Source organism: Corythoichthys intestinalis, chromosome 20, assembly GCF_030265065.1.
Source record: "Corythoichthys intestinalis isolate RoL2023-P3 chromosome 20, ASM3026506v1, whole genome shotgun sequence".
In the NCBI taxonomy this organism is placed as follows: domain Eukaryota; kingdom Metazoa; phylum Chordata; class Actinopteri; order Syngnathiformes; family Syngnathidae; genus Corythoichthys; species Corythoichthys intestinalis.
In genome coordinates, this window is record NC_080414.1 from 9878052 (window position 1) to 9893129 (window position 15078).

The following is a 15078-nucleotide window of genomic DNA, read 5'->3' on the forward strand; positions in this document are numbered from 1 at the left end:
GACAATATGGGGAACTCTTGAAAAAGACAATGACCTTGTTCCACTTGTCAGTAACATTAAACTCTTCAGCCCCACCACCTTGATGTCATTTTATGGCACCAGAATACACAGTACCATTTTTTTCTTTTATGGTGAAGCCGCTTTGGTGTCTGAATGACAGCGCGGAGTGATGACGCTCATCAATGATTCATGTCTTTCTGAGCAAACACAGATTGGCTGCCGGTCCTGCCGGCCGCTGCACCATGGCGACGGCGCTCTTTGATGAAAGCCGCCCGCACTGCTCTTGTAACGACGCGCCACTTTAAACCGTGCCAGTACGGATGTACGGGCGGCGAGAAAAGCACTCCACTCTGTACAAAATGTTCCGTAGAGGAGTTTTGTTGAGATAAAATTATGACTCCAGTTGACAAATTGTTGTATTCAGTGGCATAAAATCTTCAAAACATGTTTGACACCCGAAAATCATGACTCCGGTAGAGTATCGTTTGTGTTATCGGACGCTGTTTACCACTTGGTATTAGAGATGTCCCGATCGATCGGGATGATTGGGTCCGATCACGTCATTTTCAAAGTATCGGAATCGGCAAAAAAATATCGGCCATGCCTTTTTTTAATATTTATATATTTTTTAATTAAATTGTTTTCTAATCGTATTTAACGTTACAGACATAATATGTTACACTCATCCAGAGTCTCTAGTTTAGGCTTAAGGTAGGGTTATCAAATTTATCCCGCTAACGGCGGTAATTAATTTTTTAAAATATTAATCACGTTAAAATATTTAACGCAATTAACGCATGCGCTGCACGACCCACTCACGCATTGTTGCGTTCAATCTGTAATGGCGCCGTTTTACCTGTATATAGAGCTAAAAGGCAGCGTAAAATGAGTAGAGTGAATTTTGGCAGCCTTTGGAGCCTTTTTTTAATTGGCTAAAGCCTTACAATCCCTCTCCCTATGATTAGAAATATCATGGGAAGCAATGTGAGGAAGCAAGGGAGCAACTGATTTTTTTCTTAACACCTTATATTATTTCCCAACGCAGAGAAGATATATCAATTGGTACCACTGCGCACAGTCATGGTTGCACTTCCCATCATGCATTTGGGCAGAAGTTAAATGGCTACAGTATCATTTACTGAAAGCTCAACAAATACACTAGATGGCAATATTTAGTCACAATTTACAAAGTCACATTTATCCATTAAGAATTACAAGTCTTTCTATCCGTGGATCCCTCTCACAGAAAGAATGTTAATAATGTAAATGCCATCTTGAGGATTTATTGTCATAATAAACAAATACAGTACTTATGTACTGTATGTTGAATGTATATATTCGTCCGAGTTGTATTCATTTTTTTCTTAATGCATTGCCAAAATGTATATGATCGGGAAAAATTATCGGGAATGATTGGAATTGAATCGGGAGCAAAAAAAAGCAATCGGATCGGGAAATATCGGGATCGGCAGATACTCAAACTAAAACGATCGGATCGGGAGCAAAAAAACATGATCGGAACAGCCCTACTTGGTATGTTTTAAAACTGACGATGCTAGATGTCCAGTCATGTGTCATCCAATCATTATTCTGCTGGGAATTGAAATGAGTCCAGTCGAAACGGATTGGACATCTCGCGCTGTCAATGGTAGCAAAAAAGGTTCAAAATTCATATGGGTTTTTCCCCCTTCCTTTTGCAGTTTTTCAAGCTCGGAAAAAAAAAAGGGCATTTTGCCCTAACATCCATTTTGCTTCCTCTCCGGCATGCGCAACGCTTTCACTCGCTAAAGTTTGCGCGGTGTAAAGGTGACGCCGCATGCCAAGCATCGTAAATAACTTTCCCGTCCTTTAGCGACTCTAGGTGGATTAATTTTTTTTCTTTCTTTCAAACTTGTCAGTGCATCGCAAGCGGGATAAAGAATGAACAAATGTGATTTCCATGTGATTAAATCTGCCTTTTTTTTTTCTTTCCCTGATTAAAGTGTGTTTTATTGTAATGAGGCAAAGCCCCCGGGCCGGATGGTTCCCTGATAGAATTTTCCAAATTGAAATGAGAACTGCATGCAGATAATTCATCAGGGCTTCTTCAGGGTAGATTTTCATGATAAAAGATGTGATTTTAAACACGCGTGGGCGTCACGCTGGGATCGAGGAGTTATTAAGAGTCACTCAGCGCGTTGTGCGAATACACCCACATTATTTGCACACGGGGTCCTGCTTAGGTTTAATCAGCAGACGGCTTGTCAGAAATCATCTCGAGCGCATTGATAGGTTTTTAATCACAAGTTTTCAAATGAATTTTATTAACTCGTGGACAGCGATAGACGTCGATGGTAGCGAATGACAAAACTAGTGAGTCCGTTTTTTGTCACAATGATCACACAAGGCTTCAACAGACACACAATTCACATTAAGATTTTAATGTTTATTATACTGAATTAAGGGTGTAACCGTACATGTATTTGTATTGAACCGTTTCGGTACATGGTGCTCGGTTCGGAGCGGAGGCGTACCGAACGAGTTTCTGACGTAATGTAACCCTTACTTTTCGAGGCTGTGAGTCAATCGGGTTACAGTTTCTTTGCGTGGATTATATTTACTCCGTCTTCTCTACTATAATGACGACCAACACGGTAGGACAGTATAACCCAGAAAGGTCAACGGCGCGACAACGTGACCACAGCAATAACGCAGTGAAACACGGGTGTTAGTCAATCAGCCACTGCACGCCAGTCGCAGTACGGCCACGTGTTAAGATGCGTCCCAGAAGCGGCTCAACACGATGCACACAAAAAGAACGGCAGAGTTTATTATTTGACGCGAGACGCGACCCTCCTGCGTCAACACTACTACCGGTAGCTAGGATCAGGCAGACCGGAAGTCACTCGTGTAAAAATACGGTGGGGCCGGTTGATTTTCAAACTAATATGCAATCGTAACCCACTTTTTGAGTCCATCAGATCTCTTGAGTGGTAGATCAGGGCACAGTTGACCCGTCTTTGTTGATTTACTGCTGTCTTTTCTGCCATAATTATAACCAACACGGCCCTGTGTTCAATACAAAACCCTCCTACCACAACAAAACAAGTAGGAACTAATATTCACCTAGGAACTAAAGTTATACAACATGAAATATACAATATAAATGAATACTACATCACTTTTGTAAAATATAAACACATAATAAAATAAGTAAAAGCCCATTTAAATAAAATGAAATGAGCTAAAACACCTGTAATTAAAAGACAAGAATAATACACAGATCCTGCTTACACAATTAATTAATTTCTGTGTGGCGCTTTAACTTGAGAAAATCCACCAATAAAGCTTTTGAAAACCGTTCATAAGAAAAAAAAATGTTTCATTGAGGCGTTTTATTTGTTATATATTTGTTTTTAATTTTACTTTGCATTTAAAAGTTTTATTCTTATTAAATAAATGTCATTTTTTAAAAATGGAAATAATTTGATTTGACTAAGGTTATTCTATGTATTCTAATTATTTAGGAGTGGGAAACCTCTTGGTACCTCACGATACGATACGATTTGCGATACAAAGCTCACGATAACGATGATCTGACAATATGGCGATACAACGATTATCGATACATTGGTCAGGAAATCATTCGAGGATATTCTACAAGCAACTAAATTTTCATCCTTCGGCTGTGTGTTTATCACTAGTAGACGTCCAATCCATTTGAACTGGGAGGGTGGCAGCGAATGAACATTCGTTCATTCGCTGCCATCCCTCCCACTTCAAACGGATTGAACGTCTATGGCTGTCAGTGGCAGCCAATGCCAGGCAATGAGGTAATTTAAGGTCATTTACCTGTTGATTTTCAGTTACTTCCTGTTGATTTTGGGGTATTTTATGGGTCACTTCCTGTTTATTTTGAGTTACAGAACAGGAAGTGACCTGGGAATCACCCAAATTAATAGGCAGTGACTCAAACTAAACAGGAAATGACCTGGAAATGCCGTAAAATGAACAGCAAGTGACCTGGAAATGCCCCGAATATCGGACCGAATGACTGTGAATGCTCTGGTTTAGAATGAACAAACGTTCCTAGTAAGGTTGTTCCGATCATTTTTTTTTTGCTTCCGATCCGATCCCGATCGTTTTAGTTTGAGTATCTGCCGATCCCGATATTTCCCGATCCGATTGCTTTTTTTTTTTTTTTTTTGCTCCCGATTCAATTCCAATCATTCCCGTTAATTTTTCCCGATCATATACATTTTGGCAATGCATTAAGAAAAAAAATGAATAAAACTCGGACGAATATATACATTCAACATACAGTACATAAGTGCTGTATTTGTTTATTATGACAATAAATCCTCAAGATGGCATTTACATTATTAACATTCTTTCTGTGAGAGGGATCCACGGATAGAAAGACTTGACTTTGTATATTGTGACTAAATATTGCCATCTAGTGTATTTGTTGAGCTTTCAGTAAATGATACTGTTGCCATTTAACTTCTGCCCAAATGCATGATGGGAAGTGCAACCATGACTGTGCGTAGTGGTACCAATTGATATATCTTCTCTGCGTTGGGAAATAACATAGGGTGTTAAGTAAAAGATCAACTACTACCTTTCTTCCCCACATTGCTTCCCACGATATTTCTTATTGTTGAGAGAGGGATTGTAAGGCTTTAGCCAATTAAAAAAAGGCTTCAAAGGCTGCCAAAATTCGCTCTACTCATTTTACATTGCCTATAGCTCTTTGTATACGTAGAACGGTGCCATTATAGATTGAACGCCACAATGCGTGAGTGGGTAGTGCAGCGCATGCGTTAATTGCATTAAATATTTTGATGTTATTACCGCCGTTAACGCGATAAATTTGATAGCCCTACTTTAAGCCAAAACTAAAGACTCTGGATGAGTGCAAGACATTTTGTCTGTAACGTTAAATACAAATAGAAAACGATTTAATTAAAAAAATACAGTACTGTGCAAAAGTTTTAGGCAGGACACCTATATGCAATATTTAGTTCACCAAATTTATCAAAATGTATGCTAAGTTTGTCATAAATATTTAAAAGAAAAGCTAAAGTTAAAAGAGCAGTTTGAGAGCCAAAAAGAGCTGGCTCTTTTCACTGAGCCGATCCAAATGAGCCGGATCACCGGAAAGAGCCGAAAATCCCATCACTAGTTCCTAGTCTAAATGGATTGGACGTTGAGCACCGTCAATGGCAGCCTGAGAGTTAACTGAGACACTATTATGGTGGAAGATTTTGGTAGCAACTTGATGTTTTTTTTTTTTTTTTTTTTTAAACACTGACACCTTTTTAAAACGATATGTCGATTCTTGACAGGAGCATATCGATAACCTTTTGGGATACAAAGTATCACGATATCTCACCATTTCGATATTTTGTCACACCCCTATTATAAGTGAAAGTTATTTCCGGAGCTCTACCTGTAATTTTCCACTATTTGTCAGCCTCGACTCCATAAATCTCAGAGAACACCGTTGTAAGTAGACTGATCGATGGCTGCCCGAATCCATCGTGTATTCCATCCACACTCCATTCTAGTTTACTTCCCGGGGACAGCTCTGGATACTTCAAGCACGACTTTTCTTTCAGGCTGGCTGAGGCGAGAACACCGCGTTGATGCTCTAATGGTGGAGTAAACAGTTTAGCGCTGATTGTTCCCTCTGTGGCAGCTCGTTTACAGGTGTTGAATTACCTCCGCCTGCGCCTCCCCAGCGAGGACGTTAGCGAGAGCGGGCCTCCGCATCACGCCGATGCACGGAAGCAACCTCAATAAGTCCTGTGTCAGTTTATTAGAAGACGCTCCTTGAGGAGCCAGATGCCAAAAGGCCGTCTCGGCCGATCTCTGGACTCCATTAGCGTTGATTAACGGGCGCCCGACTTTGGAGACTGAGGGACTGATGTTGTTTTTGTTTGCGTGTGCCGTCTGGGCGGGCTAATGGGTCGGGGTGGGGCGGAGGCTGTGTTAAAAAGGGAAGAGCGGACGAGACGGCAGAATATCGACTACGTGGAAGGGAACTGAAGCGGAGTGCCACGATGATGTTCGAGCATCCCATGGCGACGCCGCTAGGCCTCGGTAGGAAACCGTCTAGGGTGGAGACGGCTAAGAGATTCTGGAGGGTGAGTCGCGGACCAGGCGGTACGGTTCGGTCGAGAGATTTTCTGTCGAAATTGCTGATGCTTAATTAGAATGAATTCAATTGAGTTGTGTTCAACATCCTAACTGCAAGCCGGCCGAGCCTTGCCTAATTCACGAGATTAAGGTTGAGATCAGGACTTTTGAGAATCAAGACCAAAACAAGACCAAGACTGAGTATTTTGGGAATCAAGTCCAAGAATGGCCAGAAATGAGGAATAACTAAGATAAAAATCAAGACTTGAGTCGAGATCAAGACTGAGACCTCTCGGAATCAAGTCCTTGTCCAAAACAGATATAGACCGTCATATTTTGTTTGTAACCAAGACCCAGCATAAGTTTAGAACAAACGTGGGAGCAGACATCACTTCACAAATTACAGGCCTGTATCTTTATTGTCACAATTCTCAAAAATACTCGAAAAAGTCTTAAATAAAAGGTTGGATGCATTCCTTGATAAAAACAATATTCTTGCTGAATGTCAATATGGTTTTCGTTCAAATAGATCAACAACAATGGCACTGATAGAAACAAGAGAAGAAATCACAAAATCCATAGATGAGAAACAACATGCTATAGGAATATTTATTGACTTCAAAAAAGCATTTGATACCATTGATCATCAACTATTAATCAGCAAATTAGATAAATATGATATTAGAGGAATAGTATTAGATTGGGTTATGAGCTATTTATCTAACAGGAGACAATTTGTTAAATTAGGGGATTTTTGTTCTTCTCACCTGGATATTGTGTGTGGGGTACCACAAGGGTTGGTGTTGGGGCCCAAATTAGAGAGGTCCGATCACGTCATTTTCAAAGTAAATGGTAAATGGTGTTATACTTATATAGCGCTTTTCCACCTTTCAAGGCGCTCAAAGCGCTTTACACTATCTCGCCATCCACCTACTGGTGACGCAGCACCAGGAGCATCGGAATTGGCAAAAAAATATCGGCCATGCCTTTTTTTAATATATGTTTTTTTAATTAAATCGTTTTCTAATTGTATTTAACGTTACAGACAAAATATGTTACACTCATCCAGAGTCTTTAATTTAGGCTTAAGGTAGGGTTATCAAATTTATCCCGACAACGGCGTTATTTAATTTTTTAAAAAATGTATCACGCTAAAATATTAAACGCAATTAATGCATGCGCTGCACGACCCACTCACGCATTGTCGCGCTCAATCTGTAATGGCGCCGTTTTACCTATATAGAGAGATAAAAGGCTGCGTAAAATAAGTAAAGTGAATTTTGGCGGCCTTTGGAGCCCTTTTTTAATTGGCTAAAGCCTTACAGTCCCTCTCCCTACGATTATAAATATCATGGGAAGCAATGTGGGGAAGCAATTGATCTTTTTCTTAACACCTTATGTTATTTCCCAACGCAGAGAAGATCTTTCAATTGGTAGGACTACGCACAGTCATGGTTCCACTTCCCATCATGCATTTGGGCATGGCTACAGTATCATTTACTGAAAGCTCAACAAATACACTAGATGGCAATATTTAGTCACAATATACAAAGTCACAAGTCTTTCTATCCGTGGATCCCTCTCACAGAAAGAATGTTAATAATGTAAATGCCATCTTGAGGATTTATTGTCATAATAAACAAATACAGTACTTATGTACTTTATGTTGAATGTATATATTCGTCCGAGTTTTATTCATTTTTTTCTTAATGCATTGCCAAAATGTATATGATCGGGAAAAATTATCGGGAATGATTGGAAATGAATCGGGAGCAAAAAAAAAAAGCAATCGGATCGGGAAATATCGGGATCGGCAGATACTCAAACTAAAACGATCGGGATCGGATTGGGAGCAAAAAACATGATCGGAACAACCCTAATAATTTTTGTGTGGATTATTTTGTTTTAATACCTGAAATAAATTTTTAAAAAAAAATCAATCAACACTGTGGAATGACTGGAATCGGTTAAATAGGCAAATATGCAAAATATCTCTAAAAGATTTGGGGAACGTGATACTTCAATTCGTGTCCGGAACGTGCTGAACTCTTAAAAGCCGGAATGGAAATGATGGTCTTTTTGTAGTCTCACTGGCTTGGCTGCCATCCCTTCCCAGCCCATATTGGACATCTAACAGCATCTGCTTCTTGAACGCTTTCACAAATGACATGTTTGAACTCGGCACAAAAGCGCTTCCGTCCTTTGAGGACTCGCACTAATGAGATTGACAAAGAACGACGTGTTACGCTAAGTGACACCGCATCAAAGTCAATTCTTAACTTCCTTGTTCAACTAAAACTAACAAGCTCCATTAGTGGCGCAAAATAGTCTTCAGACACGACTCCTAACTAAAGAGTCATTTGAAGGGTGCGCGAATTGGTGGTGAAAGCAGTCCAGGTTCAAGTTTTCTTCAACAAGAACAGGAACTCTGTAACATAACCACAATAGTTGATTGACATAGCGAAGAGTCTCGCTAACAAGCACCTGAAAGTTTGGCCTTCTTTTAAAAGGTTCTGCCAGGTGAGGTGAGGATCTAACGAAACTCCGAGCAGGCAAGTCAATATAAAATCCTCGCGGGACCATATCTTTAAAAGGGTAAAGAAAAGAGCGGGTCGCGCATACCGATGCCACGCGACCTAATCTGGCGCGGAATCGGTAGCGAGCGGCGAGGCTTTCTGCTCCTTTTCTGGCGGGCGCCATCAATCTCTCGGCGCGGCTTTTCGCTTCAATTGGGGCCGCATCACTCACGGCGCCGAGCGCGCCGCGAATCGCTCCATCTGCTGCTGTCGACCCGTTAAGTTGTACTCAACCCCACTTGACTCCACTCAATCAGGTCGTGGCGACACCAGCGCCCGTGTTTACATTGCCGGCGTGGCCCGGGCTAATGTTGACTTTGACTCTTTAACTGGATTTTAGTTTCAATGGGGAATATATATTCATTTCGGAAGCGTGCAGATGTTGTTCTTAGTTGTCGAACATTCAAATCGGTCTTTCGGTGTGAACAGCGTGGATTAACATGAAAGTAATTGGATGTTGGTTGTCAGTGACATGCAAATTCACCTTGGAAACAAATCAGCAATTGCTCTGTTCTGTTTAGTCAAAGGACGTTTTACTTTGTTTACAATTGAATTGCACCCGCCATCCAGAGGTTGCGCTAGACTTTTTCGTTGTCTGTCATTTTGACTGACAGGGTCATAAAAATCCGGTCATAATCTATTTTTACCAGTCACTTAAATTTTTAAAATTACTACATCTTGATGCAGTCACGATATGTATATACACAATAATACAATAATACTTTATAATATAAAGTAACTAACATTAGTGCAGTCATGGATTACAGTAAGAAGGCCAGTGCTGTGTTTCCATATATATTTTTAATATATTATGTATATACAGGATATATATATATATATATATTTTTCCCCCCCAAGTGGGACCTTCCATGATCCTAATACATTTAATAATAATAAAATATTATATAATTCCATTTTATATATATATATATATATATATATATATAAATATATATATATTAGGGCTGTCAAAATTATCGCGTTAACGCACGGTAATTCATTTTTTAAATTAATCACGTTAAAATATTTGACGCAATTAACGCACATGTACCGCTCAGACAGTATTCTGCCTTTTGGTATGTTTTACAGAAAGGTTTTTTGTGCTGTCTAACAGCGAACTCTTGTGGTCGCTTTGCGACATGGTTTATTGCTTTCTTGCCAGTTCAATATGGCTGCACGACGTCTCGGGCTGACGCCTACGTTGTAATGTTGTGCTTACATGATCCTTGGACAAGATTTGTCCGTAAGTATGGTTGTTGTAAAGAATGTACATATTACGTTAGTAAGCCAAATGTTATATTTTTTGTATGAGACGCTTTTTGTTTATGTTTAGTGAACCTGTATAGCGTGCTAAGCTAACGTTGTTGCTAATGCAATGCTTGTATACTTTTTTTTTGTAGTTTTACGACGGTCTAACGAGGACAATGGTTTGAGGCCATTTTATTAATAAATCAGATGAAAAAGGAAGAAGTCTGATTATTATGGCGTCGTTCACTAGCTGTCTAGCTTTGGAGAAAGTAGACGCTTCGGAGTGAGGACAGCATAGACAGATTTAAATGACAATAGAGTAGGGCTGGGCGATATGGCCTTAAGTACGTATCGCGATAAATTGAGCAGATTTACCTCGATAACGATAAATGACGATAAATTCGCCCAAGCAAACTGTTATATAATTTGAAAATTTGAATCAATGCATGGAATACAAATTAAGTTTCTCATTAAATTTATTTACCAGCTTTCAATTTAACAATTGCACATGCAGTCTAAACATTAAGTATTAAAAAAAATCTTGTAAACAATAAGAATTCTTGTGTGAACATTTATAACAGCTTGTATGACTTGAAAAATATCATCACTTGAATTTCATTAAATTCATTCCGCATTGTTATACACTAGATAGTGGCATACGTTTAGATATTTAGAATAGATACAAATACGACACATCCACCTGCCCCCCAGAAATTATACTTAATTAAAAAATAAAATGTATCACAAACCTTTCTTTTATTCGGCTCAATTATTTACATCTTATGATTTTGGAAATCCTTACAGTATGCAATAAATAATATTCCTGTTCCCAAGCACTGTGCTTACTGTACTGTAATTTTTACAAAAAATAAACAATACATAGTTACTCCCCGTCATCTAGGACGAGCCACTTACAAGACTAGCACTGTCGTGTATTACAAATACTGCTTTGAACACATCTTCACAGACAAAAGCAATGACACAGGCTTAAAGAGGTCAACTTTAATTGTGTAAATCACACTTAATAACGATACGATCTCCTGATTGAAATAGACGACATCCACTTAATTCTATTGAAGATATGTAATGCTGAGGCAATTTGTAACTTTACTTTTAAAAAGAAACGTGCACTGTTTATCCAGTAGATGGGACTCTTGCAGTGTGTCAAACAGTGATTCAATTTAGGGCAATTGTCTTAAAATTGGTTCACTGTTTCAGAAAGCCTCGGTTTTTCCATCCCTATCTGGAACCCGTCAAGAGTTTACTTAATGTCGGGTGAAAGTTTGGCGAAGCTAACTTAAGCCCGACTTCATCCCGTTTACTTGTGGCGTTAGCCGCTAGCGTTAGCTGCTAGCGTTAGCCTACCGGGCTTCTGTTTGATTGGCTTCCTGAAAACCATGTGACTCCAAACGTAAGCACACTGTCTGCTTTCTTAAAGGGGAATGAACATAGCCCAACAACACAGAGTCAAAGCGGGATGAAAAGACTGTATTTTCTTCTTTTATTAAATCACCGAATTTACCGACATGGTCAAAATTACGTCGGTCATCGTGAAGAATTTCGGTAACGGTAAATTTTCGGTTTACCACCCTGCTCTACAATAGAGTGAAATGCCCACTACAGTCCTTATGTACCGTATGTTGAATGTATATATCCATCTTGTGTCTTATCTTTCCATTCCAACAATTTATTTTACAGAATATATATATAATTTACAGAAAAATATGGCATATTTTATAGATGGTTTGAATTGCGTTTAATTGCGATTAATTACGATTAATTTTTAAGCTGTAATTAACTCGATTAAAAATTTTAATCGTTTGACAGCCCTAATATATATATATATATATATATATATATATATATATATATTTTTTTTTTTTTTAATTTATTTATTTATTATTAAATAAAAATGCACATTGATACGACGCACATAAAGGCAACTTCCAATTTTTAAAAAAATCGTTAGAAAGTTGGATGGACTTACAATCCGCTAGCTTGTTGTTTCCTGTTGACTTCCGAAATACACCTGGGTGACGGCGCGTCAAGTGTTCGTTCATAGCCGACGTGCTAGTCGTATGCGAGCTCAGCTTAGCAGAAAGAGTACACACAGTAATGGCACCCTCCATATTTTCCTTGAAATAATTTCAGGCTCTGGCTAGTCTGGTCCGCTTTTTTGGCTTTATGCCGCTTTCACCGTGTTACCAATTCTGCCCTTCTTGGTAATTGGCGGCGTTTTCAACTGCTCGCCGCAGTGAGGAGTGAACCGGCGATTCACTTGATTCGTTGTCATCCTTCACTGCATCAGTCCCTCTTTTTTCACCTCTTTTATCAACACCATCGTCGTTTTGGGGCTTTTTGAAGAAACTTCGGACACTCAGTTGCCTTGACATTTTTCCGAGTAAGGCCAACGACGTAATGAGAGACAATAGCTAATTAATATGCTCACTCGCCACCCTGTGGTCTGGGGTGTGAATTGCAACCTGTCAAAATGACAGATGGACTTCAGTTTTTTCCGTCACCCTTGTAAAAAAACGGTCAACGACGTAAAATATTCGGTTAACGCGACCCCTGCCGCCATCTTACGTTGTTCGGTCTTGTTGTATATTAGAACTATTGGTTATGCTGCGGCACCCCCTATACTCACCTCCCACATGTGCATATCTCAGTTTTTGTTCTGTTCCTTTTGTCTCGGGAGAAATGTTGTTTTTGAAAGTCTTTTGGACGAAAATACTCATTAGTAGGGTTGTTCCAATCATGTTTTTTTGCTCCCGATGCGATCCCGATCATTTTAGTTTGAGTATCTGCTGATCCCGATATTTCCCGATCCGATTGCTTTTTTTTGCTCCCGATTCAATTGCAATCATTCCCGATAATTTTTACCGATCATATACATTTTGGCAATGCATTAAGAAAAAAATGAATAAAACTCGGACGAATATATACATTCGATGTCGGTGTTAGAACATGTATTATTGAACAGAGATGCGAAATGACAGACTTTCAGGCGTAAGTAAACAGCCGCCATCTTAAAGCAGTAGACCTCTCTAGAAGGCTCTGTTGTAGTGAACCTAATTAACTTTTTATCTAAAATACTTCTAAATCGGCAGAATCATGTCTTGAATCTATCTTTAAATGATGAAATAGTGTTAAAACTTTGACAAAATTAGACAGAAAGGAAATTATGGAAAAACGGGAGCAATTTTAACAACTGTAACAGTTGATTCACAACATTAAATTAATTGAATGTAGTTTAAAGCTGCTGATACAGAATGGGGACTGGAGTTTTTTTATTTACTGTTATTGTTGTATATTTGTTTACTGTTATATGTTAACTTGATACTGAAATAGTAGTTTGGTTTAGCTAGAGAGGATTTTTGAACAATTTTGGAACTAATGTACAAAACAAAACAAAACAAAAAGGAGGGGGTGCATCAATAATCGTTTTATAATCGAATCGGAGCCTCTGAATCGTAATCGAATCGTTAGGTGCCCAAAGATTCCCAGCCCTAGTTATCTTTAACGAAATCAACACTAGTCCAGAGGCTCCCATCCTTTTGTTTTCCCTTTTCCACCCATTTTTTCCCCCTCATCAATATTTTTTCCCTTTTCCACACTATTGTATTCTCGCATCCGTCTTTGTTTTCCCACTTTCTCCACCTTTGTTTCCTACTTTACCCCCTTTTGTTTCCCACTTCCACCTCTTTCTTTTCTAGGGTCTGTTTAAACAGAAGGAACTTCAAATGAATTTTCCAGACGATTCTCATTCTCTTTTTGTATTTTTGAGTTTTGTTGCTTCTGCAAGTTTGCAGTATTTTGAGGGCAAAATGTCTTATACATTTTCCGTTGCTCCGCTGTAATTGAGCCCCTGTGTGCCAACCTTGTGTACTCTGACTTTGTTTTTTTAAGTATTCTTTGCTTAGCTGGACTTTCCAACACTATTCAGAGGCAAGTTTTTTATTTCATCCTGGAGTTCGTCTCCTGCCGGGCGAGCGCATTTGTTTGGAAAGCGTGTCGAGAGCAGAATTTGACTCATTGAGCGTATTCTGTGTCAGTGCAGATGCCTGCTGAGTGAAAGAAAAACATCACGCAGTTCACAACAAGATGCTTGAATGAAGTGAGAGAGCATGACTGAGGTTATGAATGCAAAAAAACTACCTACCGAAATCATCTGCCTTTTCAGAAATAACTAGAAATACAGAGCGGTAGACGTGCACAGGGTGTCCCACCGGACGACTATTGGAATGTCTTATGCTTTCTGGTACATCGTTGTTCAGCCTTGTGAACATTTACTGTTCATGTGGGTAGCGTTTGCAGACTAGATTTGTCTCAATAGGCTCATGCTGGATCTTGTAAATTCAGCCCAAGAAACCTATTGCAAAAGGAAGTCTGACAAATTGGTTTAAGCAACTTTTTGGGTGGGGTTTTAGCCATTTCCAGGAAATCTTCCAAAACTATTTTGAAATTAAGCTCCAATTTGACTTGGCAACATTGATTTCGATAGATATTTTGGTCATGAATAAAAGCCATGCCTAAAACACAGACAGACTGCCAACTTGCTAGAAATCAATCATATTATGGTCAGCTATTTTCAGGAGGACTTTCAACGCTGTTTGAAAATTCTTAACCTAAAGCCAGTTTGACTTAGACGTGCCAACCAAATTTCATGTTTTTATCATGAACAGACCTACGAGAAGCCTTGCCTGAATATGCACAATTTGGTTGGAATCAGCCATTTTAGTTTCGTTTTTGGCCATACCTGGGACTGCTTCAAAACTGTTTAAAAATTCAGCCCCTAAAGCCATTTCCGTTTAGACACACGGAATTTAATCGACATGTATGTCATGAGCAAACCTACAAAAAAGTCTCAAAAAGCCATGCCTTAAAATGCACCATTTGGTATTATTTTGCCATGTTAATTTCATTTTGGCCATGTCTGGGATTGCTTCAAAACTGTTTAAAATTAAGCCCCCAAAGCCATTTCCATTTAGAAACACGGAATTTAATCGACATGTATGTGATGGGCAAACCAACAAAAAAGTCTCAAAAAGCCATGCTTTAAAATGCACAGTTTGGTAATAATTTGCCATTTTAGTTTCGTTTTTGCCATATCTGGGATTGCTTTAAAACTGTT

At 39.0% G+C, this 15078-nt stretch overlaps 1 protein-coding gene across 1 annotated transcript in view; it reads left to right on the plus strand.

Annotated features, from left to right (window-relative positions):
- Nucleotides 1-6031: 6031 nt before the first annotated feature.
- The window catches only part of LOC130908916 (dipeptidyl aminopeptidase-like protein 6), a 174604-nt gene continuing 165557 nt past the window's right edge, over nucleotides 6032-15078 (plus strand). Inside the window, exon 1 of the mRNA XM_057824854.1 lies at nucleotides 6032-6128. Within this exon, the coding sequence (XP_057680837.1) occupies nucleotides 6045-6128 (84 nt within the window). The 5' untranslated portion in view covers nucleotides 6032-6044. The remainder of the gene's footprint in view (nucleotides 6129-15078) is intronic.